Here is a 15,933-nt window from a genome sequence, read left to right on the forward strand (position 1 = left end):
AACATTGGCAAGGCAATACTAATATGACCAATATTGTAGTGATAATGACACGAGAAGAATAGGAACATCTAAACATGGAACTTTGAAAGACTATGGATGACATGCAATATGATCAAGAAAGAAAAAAAGGCATATTCTTTTGAAACAGATTATTTGAGTTAAATGTGCTAAATACTTACATGTCTCCTATATGGCTGCATGCTCAATTTATGCATAAGTGAGGGTCAACTTAGCATAAATTTTCAGTTATGCCTGTAAATTTTGAGATCTGGCTATTGGCATTAGACGTGGTTTTACGCATGCAAAAGAATGATATTTCTTGCATACTTATGCTTGTCATGGGATGTATGTCTGTAATAGTAATGTGTAGTTGTTTTCTATGCATATGCATACATAAAATTGACAAGTGCTTGCATGTAGTTAATGACATGAATGTTTACATGTTTAATTGAATTGATTCATGAATAAAAGCATGCATGGGTTCTCATGTATACTTGAATTGCTTCATGGATGAAAGTATGTATTGGGCATGAGCATGTGAACACATGCATTCGAAAAGTGAATACATGCATTTGAATATTGTTGTTTCATGCACATCCATGAATTGACATGCATGATTGTGCGTTGAAAAACATGTAATATGAAATGAATGCATTGGCTTGTTCCTTGTGACTTTTGCATATGAATGCATAGATGATCAAATGGATCATCATGGGTTGTGGAAGCCTTGAGCCGGTGTGCTCCTTACTTTACTTGTTCATGCATTGCAAAAATCACATTGACATTATGGTTCTAATTGCACTGTTCTATTGTTGCCACGGGTGGTAGGCCGTGAAGAGCTGCGCATGTAGATATGTGAGCTTATGCTATTAATTTTGCGGGATGAATTGCAAGTAATAGAAGTTGATATTAATAACAAGATAAATAAAGAGAATAGTGTAATTTACGTTTCCTTGATGTTTCTTTTGCGGAAATGTAATCTTAAGCTTAGCGGTTTTGAGGAATCGTAAAGATACTAAAACTCCGTATACGTTGTTGTTGCCCCTGAACCCGATATTGAGGTTCTTTTCCTGACCACGATTTTAGGGAGAATCCGCCACTTTGCCTGGGAGTGGTGTGTAGACATAGTTGTTGTTATGGTATACCAAGAAAGTGACACTTGTGGATGCTGATGTCCTTGGTGTCCCGACATTAGATGTTGATTTCTAATGTTTCGATGGATTGTGCTGTTTCCTGATATCGGTCGAGGGCTAAGTTTGGAACCCAATAATAAGATACAACTTGTGTGCTAAGTTACCCTAGAAACCCTACTTGACCTCGGAAATTCTTACCAGTTTGAGTATCCGCGGACAATGGTAATAATAAAAAGTGGAACTTAAATGTGTGTGCATCCTTAGTGACATCATATGAAAGAGAATTTGATTAAAGATAATAAATTATTCATGCATTACACTGAAATCATGCATATTTCTGTTATGCATTAGATCATGTATATTTACTTGTTCTCTTAATTGTGATATATTGATGAATGCATGATGTTTGTTCCCTAATGCATGTTAAATGTTTGTATTGCTTAAATTGTGGTCCCTGTTGTTTAATAATTGTTCTCTAATGCATGATACTTGTCTCTGTTGCATAATTGATATTCCCTATTGATGATAATTGTTCTCTCTTGTTTTGCAATTGATCCCTACTGCTTAAAATGATTATTTAAATTATGAAGTTGTCATAACTGCATCCCTCTAAAATATTGCATGAATCTTATTTATATTCTTTTTTCTTGTTTATTTTATTAGAGGGATTCGTACACAGGATTCTTTGGATTCTGACACCCTAATTTTTGTGTTTCTTTGCAGCCTCAGATGCCTAGTGGGGAGGACTTGCTTTTGAGAAGAGTCACGAGAGGACTACACGACTGCATGACAGTTTTTGGGACGGCGTGACTCTCTTTTTACTTTCTTTACTTTTATTTACTTATGTCTCAAACTATATGCAATTGAATAAATAAAGTTTGGATTGGTTTGGTATGAAATATGAGTATAAGATCCCTTGTGATGGTGGTTGTGTTTTAACTGTAAGACCCTAGTTTCTGGGAATGTTTCTGCACTTGTTTAAAAAAAAATTGCTACTTTTTCACGAGTATGAGTTGGGGTTGTTACAATTCTATTTTTTTCTAGCAGATCCATGGTGTATTTATGTTGCGTCAACGTTAGCAATCCTTGGTTTGATCAACCCGTGCCTTTAAAAAGTACCTTAACCACCCAAATTTTTTATGTGAAACTTGAGATTTGAATTTTTTTGTAAGTCTTTATGTTTAGATCGTTATCTCCTGTGAGGTCAATATCATCCACATGAACAAGACTTATAGTGATACCTTGAGTGCCATGATTTATGAATAATGAGTAATCACAAGCAAAACTAAGAGAGCACATGACTGCATTGAAAGTCTCACATCACACTTGTGAAGCCTGTTTAAGGTCATTTATAGTTTTCTTTAGATGAAGGATTGTGGTATACCCATCATCCTCGGGATACCTATGAGGATGCTTCATGTACATCTCCTCATGCAAATACCATGCATGAACACATTTTTTAGTGTCAAGTGGATATTGTTTTCATTTATGTGAGGTTGCCATTGGAAGAACCACTTATGGTCTCTACAGGAATAACTGGACTAAAGTCCTCATTGAAATCCATACCATGTTTCTGTGTGTACTCCTTTGTGATCGATCTTGCCTTATATATTTTTATGATCCTATCTACTTTGTATTTGATTATATATATATCCATTGGCATCCCACTACATCATCTTTTGGCAGTCTGAGAACAATTTTCCAAGCGATACACTCATGAATTGCTGATATCTCTTCATTCATGGCCTCCACCCATCGTGGACGATGACTTGCTTCTTGATAAAACATAGGCACTTTCTCTTTATCAAGTGCCACTGCAGATTGTAATTACTGAAAGCGGTTAAAGTAAGTAGCTATTATCATATAGATATTAGGGCTGGGAAACGAACCAAGCAGCTTGCAGCTCGACTCGGGTTTGCTCACCCAAAGCTCATTCATGTTCATAAAATGAGCTTGGTGAGACGAGCTGCAAGCAGCTCGTATAGTGTAGATGAGCCAAGAATGAACAATAGGTGTTTGTCTCGGTTCAGCTCATCTAGGCTCTAATAAAGATAATATATATGGGAAACATGTCAAGAAAAGTGCATTTGGTTTGGTGGTCGGTATGTACGGTTGTGTTAGAGAAGGTTCGAGGTTCAAAACCAGTGCTGTCAGCACCTTTCCAAGTGGGATTTCTTTCTGGACGAGCCAGCTCAGGTTCAGCTCGCCTGGCTCAGGCTCGGCTTGCCTAGACCCGAGTTCGAGCTGGGTCCAGTGGTAAATGAGCCGAACCAGAACAAGCTTTGTTCGGTTCGTTCGTCTCGTTTACCAGCGCTAATGGATATAGATATGGAAATTGGATGCAACATTGGTAGGAGTAGGGCTGGACATCAGGCCAGCCCAGCCTAATTTGTTACTTGTTGGTGCCTGATAGATCACAAGAACTTATGATTGCTGAGAATAACCAGGTTGGGCTGGGCCTGAAATTATTCGGGCTTGGGTTTGAAAAGTCTGACCAAGACTCACCGAAATGGGCATTTGTTAAGTCAGATCGGTTGGACTAACTTTAATTAGTCTGATCGGGTCATGCCGAAGAAAGCCACCCATAGATCGTGTAAAGGAAGGAGGTAAATCCCCATATGTTTTCTTAATGTAAATGAAGTTGGATATATAAGGTCCTGACTCGAGCCAACCTTGATGCTCGAGCCTGACCTGATAAGTTATTGGTCAGGCTCGGCCTAACTTTAATTGGGTTGGGTCCTTAAATGGCCATTGAGCCCCATCCAAACTGGGCCAGGTACTTGAAAGCCTGATGATACCTGGGCCCTTGTCCACCGGTAGGTCAGTCTTACAAATGATGGTTTCAAAATAATAAGATTTGGATATATATATATATATATATATATATATATATATATACATTTTTTTTATGTAACCATTTGTTTTATCTAAATATGCTATTTAAATACTAATTTGTTATTCTATTAGCTAATTGTACAATGGGTGAGCATATACTTTGCTAATATTGTATTATCATGTCAGAAAAAAATTTGTGCATGACCATACCAGCACTGATGCACCAGGTTCCATCAAATCTCCGAAGTTAAGCATGCTTGGCTCATGGTAGTACCAGGATGGATGACTTTATGGGAAGCATGGGTGTCTACTACTTGTCTATGTATTAATATGTTAGAATATTAACATGTTATTGTAATAGCCAATCACCTAAGGTGCACTAACTTAGGATCTTGATATCCCTAGACCTTTTTCATGCTTGAGTTATCACTTATTACCTCAATTAGTTTTGTACTTCAACAAAATGAACCTTATGGTTATACAAACTGGCTGCTGATTTTAATTTTGAAGAGAAGCAGGAGTAGGAAGAACTGACAGATGATCATAGGACTCGATCAAGAAAAGTGATACATGTAATAATTTATACTGATGTTTATGCCGATGAAGACTTTAATATTAATATCATTAATTCTACTGATAGTAATCAAGTAAAAAATAGTGAGGCAAGTAAAAGGTTGTGATTAAACAGAAGAACATGAAAGATGGCTTTGATATGTTTCAACAATTGGATTTTCGTCGGAATCTTTCAAAGGTTTTATGCAGGCTGAAAGAAGTAAACAGTGACTTGGGAAATGTAAACTCACATGTAGGAAGCCGGATTTGCTAGTAATCTCTAGTTGGTCATACGATGATGAATTTGTTCCTGGGCCTTGTGTAGGCCTCTGGTCACACTATAAGAGGTGGTCATGCCTGCAGTTGTTATCTTGACTGCAAGAAAGGGAATGCCAAAGGTGGGGCTAGTGAGTAGAGTGAGGTTGTAACAAGGTGATTATACTTCCTTTTCAAGGAGAGCTAATGGATTGTGGTCTTGGTAAATCTTCAAATTGGACGTATGCCTTTTACTAATCTTTCCTGCCTCACACAACCCTCTTCTAGTTGTGCCATATAAATTACCCAATTGTTCACCATCTCTTAAAATCCTCCTGCTATAATAAATTGATAATAGCTAGTGCCACAGGGTTGGTTGATGATGGGCTTTTAGCCATTTAAAAACAATGATAAAATAATTGAAGTTTATGCTTATTATCTAATATAAATGTTTCAGTATTAATCTTTTAATTTCTATTTAACTTTTGTGTGTGTTGTAATAAATTTGGATAAAAAGGAGGAAGATTAACTTTTTAGCATTCAAGTAGAATCAAAACCATCGTGAAAAAATAGTAACTTGAGTGGGTTGAGAGAGGTAAGATAGAAAATTATGCCAACTGGGTAAGCCTACTGATTTACTCCTCCCTTTGAACTTGCTTACTGACTTCTGTATCAACTGTAATGGTGGCTGTCTTCTATTCAGATCATTTCTATGTATTTGCCTGGTAAATTTATTGCTGCACTATTTGCCAATGTACATGATTTAAGTGATATCTTTGAGTTCATGGTGTTCGTGTAACATTTCATTGTCAATGTCAAATATTTTCTTGTATGACATCTTTGAAGTGCAATAACAATGAGGAAACCTAAATTGCCATTGTTGGGCATGCAACCACCAGCAGGTAGCTTTGTGAAACTTTCCGTAGCCATTTGTATATGTATATGTTATTGATGACTTGAAAATATGAGAGCACGATAACTTTGATATGCAAAACTACATTTTTAAACTCTCTTAACCTATGGTTCACCAGGTTGTGAATGTTCCTGAAAAAGGGGCTCGGAAACATCCTCGTGGTGACAACATTCAGGTATGCTCTGTATCAAGTCAAGCGTTCTTAGTGTCAAATAGGAGCAGCTCCAGTAAAAGTTTGAACACCTCATCATTAGATTTTTACTGTTTCTGAGTTTTATATTGCATACTATAACCCATTAGCAGCTTGTATTCATCTTCTGTTGATCTGCTTTTCTCATGGCTGTGCTTTAGATGGAACGTTTGTTGTTATGAATGTTTGGTACCATTTGTTGGTTTGGCTTCTTTGCACTATTGTGTATCTTTTGGTGGAACGAAAAAATTGACTGTTAAATAAAGGTAAATTTTCAAAAGGAACCTAAATTTGGGCAATGGAATGCATTCTCTTAACCCATTGACACATCTTGAGTTAGAAATAGATTTATCATTATGCACTTACCTCTCTCTCTCTCTCTCTCTCTATATATATATATATATATATATATATATATATATATAGAGAGAGAGAGAGAGAGAGAGATCACAAGTCTATTGTGGTTCTGAACCATGATACCTTACGGTGGTGCACCCTTTTCTTTGCATAGGTGTAGCCATCCAATGTTGAATCTAACCATGCAGATGTGTTTAACATAGTTTATTTACTATGTTAGTAGGTTTACCTATATTTAGTATGCCATAAGACCTAATTCCCATGATTGTGAGAAATCAATGGCTCACAACTCATGCAAAGCACAATCACTTTCTCAAGTTTTAAAAAACATGAGAAAGTGCAAGTTGTAATCGTGATGCTCACTTGATAATGTTCCTCCCTCGAAACTGGAGAAAATTGGTCACAAGACTGATCATGTGACCAACTTTCTCAAGTGTGATGGCTCATCCCACCTGTGACCAAAGAAAACGTGCCCTTAGTTCATTCTCTCGCAACCCCATTTTCTCATGTTTGCAAAGACGTGATGAAAAAGGGGCTTGTGAGAATGATTCCCTCACAAATGTGAGAGACTGATTCTCACAAGGAGCCAAGCAAACATGCCCATAAACTGAATAATTCCCTAAGCTTGAAGGTGCTTTCACAAATGAAGAGATGGTTGGTCATTCTCTTCATTTGGATGATCTGATCATAATTTATAACTGCCTTCCAACAAATCAAGGGTTCATCTACAGTCCTGTTAATGATACAGGTATTCTTGTGATGAGGCTGTGCTTTGTTCTGTTAATAGTTATGAATGTTACCGTGAAGAGTGTACATGACAGTTCAATATGCTGCTGAGAAAACATTAGGTTGATCTGTTATTTTCATGCTTGTTTCTAAAAAATTTGCATTTATTGTTTTTGACTTTTATAATTGGTGTTTCATATGTTTAAAGTTGAGACATAGTTGAAACATTTGCAGACATTTGTAGAATGCTGTTGGTATAGTTTTTAAACAGACTAGTCCTACAGTTTCGCCACCAGATTCACCATGTGAACCTTATTTTTACCTTCTTTTTAGCTTATCAATTTGCATTTCATTACAGATAGATACAAAGGATATTCTCTTCATATGTGGTGGCGCTTTTGTTGACTTGGAAAAAACCATTTCAGAAAGGTGAGTGTGTAGCATCTTGATATATCTTACCTTGTTCCAATGTAGTTCTTGCATTTGACCTTAGTCTCCTTCACTCCCTCTCAGACGGCAAGATTCTTCCATTGGGTTTGGAGCACCAGTGCGTGCAAACATGAGGACTGGTGGGCTCACAAATGCTGCAGTGACTTCATCTTTGTTAGAATCGGTATGAAATATAAATAATTTGCTGCCGAAGCTGCCAACTTAAATTGCTAGCTCATTGAGTGATCACTTAGTCCTTTGCATTCTGGTTTGATCCAAATTTTTGAAATCACTCTGAAGAATGCAATTACTATATTCAGGTTGAAAGTGGTGATCTTATCACATATGGTCTAATACCAGAATTTGTTGGGCGTTTTCCAATTATTGTTAGTTTGTCAGCTCTAAATTTGGACCAACTTGTTCAGGTAGATCCTTCAATTGATTTTTCTGTTTCTCCATTGATTCTTTATTACTTAATCATTTATTTTAGTATTGAAATCTTTTATTCCCAGTTAAACCTAGTTATTGATTTATATATCTGAAATAGATTGTATTTTTTTTCTTGTTAACTCCCTTATCAAAAGCAGTTTGATATTTTATATATATTATGATAATACAGTTTGACATTCTCTGAGTATTATCATAGATTGCTTCATTGATACTTCCAAAATTGGATTGTACTCTCTATTTGGTATTTTTGTAAGAGACTGAAATATTTGCTTATTTATGCTAATCTCTGTATGGGATGACTCCCGGCCACCTTTCTAGCATCGTCATTCGCTGTTTATCTCTCTCTCTCTCTCATCAAAAAGGTCTGTAACAGCCAAAAACATAGTCCTGTTATTTGTATGGACATGACAACATGATATGTTTTGCTGTTCATATTACATGGGGCTCGCTGGACCTTAGCTCTATTATGGTGTTACAGTTCGTAAGTGAAACTAATACAGGCCAGTATTGTTGTCCTCTGCTTTAGGTTCTTACGGAGCCACGGAATGCTCTTGGGAAGCAATACAAGAAAATGTTTAGCATGAATGACGTAAGTGCTTCTATTATACTGAACTTTTGGTCAAGACATTGCTGTAGAATGTTTTTTCTTGTTTCATGTTAAATTTTGTGCTCATCATTAATTCTGATAACTCCATGTTCTTTAAATAAGTAATGAGTTTATGTTGCATTAATTTTCAGGTTAAGCTACATTTCACAGATGAAGCCCTTAGGCTTATTGCAAAGAAAGCATTGGCCAAAAATACTGGTGCTCGAGGTTTGCGATCTATATTGGAGAACCTTTTGACTGAAGCTATGTATGAGGTCTGGATGCTTGTGTTGGTGATTTTCCGTTTAAGAGCACTATCGGTGCCATTGTTCATGTCAGAAGCTCATTTAGAACTTCTGTACATTGTAGTAGCAAAGATTGATTTATTTCATGCCTAGCCACAGCTTTATTATAAAGCAGAAAGGATTTTGTCTATTCCCTGTGTTGCATCTAAAGTACTGAGCAATAAATTAAAATTATGTTTCTACTTCAATTCAGCTCATAGCATCCACAGTGCCTAAGATGTTGATTTATTTCCTCAGATTCCAGATGTGAAAACAGGAGATGACAGAGTCGACGCTGTGGTAGTTGATGAGGAGGCTGTTGGATCAGGGGATTCTCCAGGATGTGGTGCTAAAATTCTGCGTGGGGATGGGGCATTGGAGCATTACGTAGCCCAACAGAAACAGAAACAGGAACAGGAACAGGAACAGAAGGATTCTGTGGTATGTGTACTTCCCTTTTTTGCTACAATTTGTCTAAGATTGGATAATCTTATTTAGTGAGTTCAAGATTGGTATTAAATCAGAGATTGATGCTACAATTTGTCGAATAACTGGAGTGGGTTAAGCTTATATAGAGAGGTTAGTACCAGCATCAATAGGTGATGCTTTCCTGTGCAACCACTTGAAATATGTGGTAAATTTGATAACACATTTTTTCGCCTTAACTCATGGCAAACCTTGAACATGAGAATACCTACATCCAAGAACCTTTAATTGTCTGTACAGGAGTGGGACGCCGATAGACTGGCTCTTTTTTTTTTGTCTGAAATGTTCAACTGTTGAATTTATACTTCACATGTTGCTCCCTACCTGGTCGCCATACCAAAGTTGGTGCCAGTGACTTCAAGTGGTTTGAGTTTGGAGATGTCCTTGGCTGACTTCTGTCCAAGTTATTATCAGGTCTACATTTTAAATTTTGGTAAATCTGAAAGTAGATTTTTATCTGATGCTCTGCTGTTGTGACCTTGTAGCAGGCTTCTGGTGAGGTAACGGAGGTTGAAGGGGAAGTTGAAACAGAGCACTCTACCAGAGTGATGAACATGTAATTATACCATACATCCAATGTACAAATGGGAAAATTGCACGTAATGTGATGTAATTGTCTTTGTAATGAAGCCGTCTCATCGGTGCAAAATGTAATATGCTAATTTAAGATACTTCCACAAAGCTGACGAGTTCCTTATTCTTTCTTGCTTCAGTATATGCATATGAATTTATTTATAATTTTATACTCAATTGCATTATAGTGGAAGAGTAGTAGCGCTTCAGCGAATGATGAATCACAATTCGTGAGTTATATGCTACTCTGTGAATGAAAAAAAAGGGTAGTCAAGGGTTTGCCTTCAATGGGAATTTGTGATAGTGCTTTAACGTTCATCATTTAATGCAATCAATGTCACGAACCTCAGGGTCGGGAGGGAAAATTAGATGCTTCATTACCTTTTCTAAATCGACATCTTTGCTATGTTTTCTGACAATGTCACTAAAAATTTGTTTGCCCTTTTTTATATAGTTTTCCAAAAACAAAGTCTTACATGACATCTTGTAGTTTTTTAAAAACTCGAGTTACCATCTCTCTCTCTCTCCCCTAAAATATTTCCATAAATCACTCCTCTCTCTTTTCTCGTTGGCCATAAAAAAAACATGCATGAGTTGATCAGTCCCATGCATGACGTTTTCAACAAAATGTGTTTGAAAAGCATACATTTTTCTATGCATTTATTCATCTTATTTATCATAAGAAATTAACACAATCTACGTCCATCCATATGGATGGGCCATTATGTTTTAATTTAAATATATATTAAGCCATACATTCCTTTAGTTATTTAGTTGTATATTTAAAAATAAGTTATAATGTGTACACGTATGTTTTTTGACATTAAAAATTAATATAAACATGATTTATCTAGGTCTAACCATATTGACTGGACTAGCCATTAAATATCTAGTTTAAATTTAAGTAAATTTGACCTCATAAATGTGATCTGTATGCTAGTAGAAATCAGTTTTTGGAATGTCACAAATCAACATGTACAGGTTTTTTTGGCAATGTAAAAATCAATGACCATGAATGCACTATTGTTTTATAAATAAAAAAGTGTTTTTTTATTGAAAAACACGATCCAGGGGTCAATTCTCACTAAATTGACCATGCTGAACACATCTACGAGGTCAGATTGAATAAAAAGGACTTGTATTTTGAGATCTGAACTCGATTGTAGATACAAGTGATTGTAGCAAATATATATATGATAAATAAAACATAAAAATGGTGGACATCATGATATATTTGTGATACTTTGAAAAAGCAGGGATTTTGTAGTTTTGTTAAATCATTGTGATAAAATAGCAATACCTTCAAAGCACTGTCGATGTTTATGACAGGTTTAATGTCTACTTCGTACACAAATCTGTTAATGGTTGAGCAGCTTTTGGCATTTACGCTTGTTGATACAATTATGGATTTAACATCTTAGCTTAGAAGCAGCTACCTGTTTGGTTTTCTCCCTTTTCTTTTCTTTGCTGGGCTACGAGAGAAGCAGCCTTGTCATATTGACAAGCCTATGAACCATCGAGGTCTTGCTTACCGACTTAGCTTCAACCATGCAGCAAGTGACATTTCTCGTCGGTTTAATTAGAACTGTGGTTGAACTCAGGTGAACCATAGTCATCTCTAGCCAGAAAGGTGGTAAAAACAATTGAGGATTAAGCACAAACACAATTTCGACATCCACGGTATAAACTCCACTCAACAATGAGAATGGAGCCTTTGTTTGTACATTTATATCTTTTGTACAGGGATCTAATTAGGAGTCTAACACCAATTAACAACTCCTAATTAAGAAATGATAGTTACAATTATCTTGAGAGGGATTCCTCAGCGTCCTTTATTATCTTGTGAGTCTCTTATGTATATCCTGAGCCTTTACAGTCTTGATCTTGATAGAGTCTTGTGATCCACACGTCTCTCCAATGGAAAAGAGTCTTGTGATCCACACAGGTGGAACCCTTGTAGGTGTTCAAGCTCGGGCTTGTATTTAGGAGAGTCAAGCTTAAAGCTCGGCTATGCAATGAGCCAAACAAGATGAACAGTAGCTGGCTCGTGTAAAATTAAAACATTTTGAAGAATGAAGACAAGGTTATCAGAAACTCTATATAAATGTGAGAAACTCATTTTTCAATAGATGTTTTTGAAACTTATGAAAAAATTATACAAATGCATGGGAAACCCATTTTCCATCGAGTGACAATCGTTTTACATCACATGAGAAGCCTACGTACTTTATGCAAGAAACTTTTTTTCTTTATTTGGGAATCATGTTTCTCATAAGTTTTTTTTAATCTTTTCCTTAAAAGAATTTAATTTTCAATAAAATGTTATAGTACATGTTAATTAACACGTTTAATTCCTTATTCTTTTAAAATATTATATTTTTCACATACTTTTAACATTAAGAAGGATTTCATGTATTGGATGAATAAAAAAGTTCCATATTTACTATAACCACCATGTTTTTAACTTGTTTTTTTTCAATCTATTATATCTAAACCGGAAAACCATATGTTGCACTTAAACACTTTGCTTATTCGTTTGTGCATTGATTTAGATGAAGTGTAAACAACTTGTGTGATTATTTTATAGTTGTAGTCAACATAAAATATATTTATATACTTATAATGAAAATGAATTTATTAGTAGCTTTCATAATATTAGCAAAAAAAGTAGTAAAGTGTGTGTAAACTTATAATCTTGTTCGTGCATATTACAAATATGTATACACATTTTCTGTTTCACATGACCTAAAAAGTAAGGCTAGGAAACAGGCTGAGCCGCTGGTGGCTTGGCTCATGTTCAGCTAGTAAAGAGCTCGCAAAATACATGCACGACAAGCTGAACATGAACAATAGGTACTTGGCTTGGCTCGACTCGACTTGTATAAGGTCGTTTAGTAAAACAAATATAGTATATGTAGAACATATGTTTGAACTATTTGGGTTTTTGAAAAGTAGGTCTAATGGTAAAACCTTATTACTTCTAGATCTCAAACAATGCATTTTTTTAATGATATTTCTTTCGGTTCTAAAATAATGTATTTTTCCTATAAATTTGTGATATTCGTCTTCCAATATTGGGTCCTCTGGATGCAGAAGGCTCAAAGCATTAAAAGATAATTTTAAAAGTAATGGCTTCCCGTAAGATGTCCAATGAGGAATATAGTGGCTAAAGGATTACAATAAGATGCACCTTGTAAATTGCCTTGGCTTGGGGATAAGACGTCGAGAGCAGATCAGGTGATCTGTGATTTGACATCTTCATCGTCCATTGCTTCATCCCTCAAAGACCTCATGGTCCTTTTATACATTGTGGACGGTAAGGATGCCAAATCACTTTTCTAAAAGTGACACCCACCATCCTTGGGACAGGGCCTGAGACCTGATGGACGGCCATCAGGTGCTTAATGCACAATTTTTGTGCAATCATATTGCACCCGATCCGGACTCATTTTTTATGGAACATTCCACTAATGCGGGGTAATTGTTCAGCCATATGGACGGGATGGACAAAGCCTTGGGATGTCTTTAGGGTGCGTTTGAATTGCGGATGTGCATGGACAGGACAACATGGGGTGTCCATGGACAAGACAGAACACATTGTCCTGCCCTGTCCATAAGCCCAAAAAACAAATTTTTTGGGGTGCGTTTGTGCCTGTCCGTCCTCTATTGTTCCTTGGGGAGCAGCAGTAGACACCAATACAGCATCCGCAGGACACACCAATATTGCATCCTGCATTTGCGTGGGCACGTGTGGGGCTCACACAATGATTCAAACGCCTTGTGTTGTTTTTTGACCCCGGCGGACCGGGTTGTCTATGTTGGGTGGCCACAAAAAATAAGGTGTTCTTGGTGGCCAGCTGTTATATATTATTCTATGATCGAAACAGGGCCAACTGAGCTCTTATGGGGATGTGGCTCAACTCCAAGGGAGATTTTTTTCTCTTGGTTACTTCTATTGGATCAAGTGCTCACTCAAACAAATTTAAAGAAACATGGTCTGCAACTGCCGAATTATTGTATTTTGTGCTTTCAAGCCGAGGAGAATGAACATCTTTCTGGCGATGTCCCTTATTCAAACCTTATTCTCGACAACCTTTGTTTAGGTAGGAGTCTTGGGCAAGGGATCTTCTCTTCAGTCCTCTCAAGTTAGCACATAGTAGTCGTTGGCAATTCGCCTAGAGTTGCTGAGTGATAACCTCTGGGTGGTTCATCTGGCATGAGAGGAATGCAAGAACAACCTTTGAGGATCAACAAACTGATGTGGCCATGGTCTTGAGGGCACGTGAAGCGTGCAAACACATGAAGCAATGAAAGAACAAGTAATCAAGCACACAATACACTGAATTTATGTGGTTCGGCAAAACCACTTACGTTCACGGGGAGAGTATGAAAGAAATCTTTATTTAAACCATCAAATATGCAAATGTTACAACGCTCTCAAGAACAAGAAGAAATACACTGATATGCAGTCAATATGGCTTACCTCAACCTTACAAGTCCAAACCGAAATCTGCACAACCTTCTTTCTCTCCTCTTGTTGCAATCTGAACAAACATCGCTTTACCCTTGTGAACAAGAACCCTCAAAGAAGCTCTCTTGAAAATTTTACAGTAACATATGAGAAGTACTCTACTTTGGGTTTTCTTAGTAATATAGGAGAGAGACTCTAAGGGGTCTTATGTAGCAAAACAAAGCCATATCACCCCCAACAAGTTCATAGGCAAATCTTGCGAGATGTATTGTTCATGGTCAGTCTCAGTTGGGGATTTCAATTTCATTAAGTGGTTGTCTCCTTTATTCAAATATAATCATAAACTGAGGAACTCCTTGTTGGTCCATATCTCTCCAACCATCTGGATGAATATAACTGAATGGATGATGATAATGCTATGGTTTTTCTTTCTCAAAATAAAAAATAAAAAATAAGTGTTCTTTCAAGTTCAAACTGAAACTACAAGGATGAGGGTCAATAGGAGACTCTTTTCTAGCCAGACAAAATCCCGCTAATATTGATAAAGCAATAATGATGAGATTTTTGTCTCTTCTAATTGATAAGTAATAGCAGAGACATAAATATCTCATCGTTATTATTCTATTATGGCCATGAATCTCGCAGTTATTAGCTTATCAATAACAACGAGCTAGATATCCCTAGAAATGCCTTGCTTATGCATACGTTTCATCGTTATAGGTTTTACTCTATAATCATGATAATTATGTTGTCATTATACAATTTATAAATAATGGCAAAATTACCAAGCCATTAGATATTGCTATTAAAACACTTTACGGCTATATTTAATGGCTATAAGATCTTGCTATTATATATCAATAATGATGACAATTATGCCACCATTATAGGTTTTAATCTATAACGACGAAAGTTATATCACCATTATAGAGTTAATAAAAGAGGCCTGATGATCCCTTTTCATATTTTCCTCTTTGAGATCTCTCTCTCTCTCTCTCTCTCTCTCTCTCTCTCTCTCTCTCTCTCTCTCTCTCTCTCTCTCTCTCTAACCCTTCACCTATCGAATGCCATCCACCTTCACTCGATGCCGAATTCTGAAAAACCTTCATGGAGCCACTGTAGACCATCCCCTACCTCCGATCTAATACCTCCCTCATCTGAATTACCCCCTCTCTCTAACCGTCCACCCGCCAGACCATCGTCGCCCATCCCCTCCCTCACCCGGATCCCTCTCTGTCTCTCTCTCTAACCCTCCACCCGCCAAAATCTGTTTATAGGTATTTTTTGTGTTTCTTCTCAATCAACATTAAACATGATTCAATGATTTCAGGCTTGATTTTATTTAGAATTTTTGAGTTTTATTTTTCTAATTAGTATATCCATGAGCAATGTTTGTTAGGATTTTAAATTTTGATTTGTTTTTTTTAATAACATAAATGTTGAACTATGGTTTTAGGGTTTTTTTGGTACTTTTTAATTACTATTAAACATGAATTCATGAATAATGAATGCTTGATTTTACTTAGAATATTAATGGTTTTTTATCAATTATCATAAATGCATAATTTATGATATTTATAGAAATTAGGGTTTATTGTGTTTTTTTATTATCATTAGAGATGTAATAAATGTTTGATTTGTATTAGAATATTAAGAAAATTTTAATTAGCAAAAATGCATGATTTTTTTAGGA

General features: G+C 36.3%; 1 protein-coding gene across 3 annotated transcripts in view; it reads left to right on the forward strand.

The window, feature by feature from the left end:
• Positions 1-9,901, forward strand: part of LOC149838117 (CLP protease regulatory subunit CLPX1, mitochondrial-like) — an 88,780-nt gene extending 78,879 nt beyond the window's left edge. For 2 of the 3 annotated variants that reach the window (XM_090006388.1, XM_090006387.1), the window contains 8 exons: positions 5,807-5,863; positions 7,320-7,390; positions 7,475-7,574; positions 7,711-7,815; positions 8,367-8,429; positions 8,579-8,701; positions 8,969-9,151; positions 9,682-9,901. In XM_090006388.1, coding sequence (XP_089862514.1) covers positions 5,807-5,863; positions 7,320-7,390; positions 7,475-7,574; positions 7,711-7,815; positions 8,367-8,429; positions 8,579-8,701; positions 8,969-9,151; positions 9,682-9,756 — 777 coding nt within the window. In that variant the 3' untranslated portion in view covers positions 9,757-9,901. The remainder of the gene's footprint in view (positions 1-5,806; positions 5,864-7,319; positions 7,391-7,474; positions 7,575-7,710; positions 7,816-8,366; positions 8,430-8,578; positions 8,702-8,968; positions 9,152-9,681) is intronic. The other variant, XM_090006389.1, reaches the window with a different exon arrangement.
• The last annotated feature ends 6,032 nt before the right edge of the window (positions 9,902-15,933 follow it).

Source organism: Nuphar pumila, chromosome 5 (genome assembly GCF_984573655.1).
Source record: "Nuphar pumila chromosome 5, dmNupPumi1.hap1.1, whole genome shotgun sequence".
NCBI classification, from domain to species: Eukaryota; Viridiplantae; Streptophyta; class Magnoliopsida; order Nymphaeales; family Nymphaeaceae; genus Nuphar; species Nuphar pumila.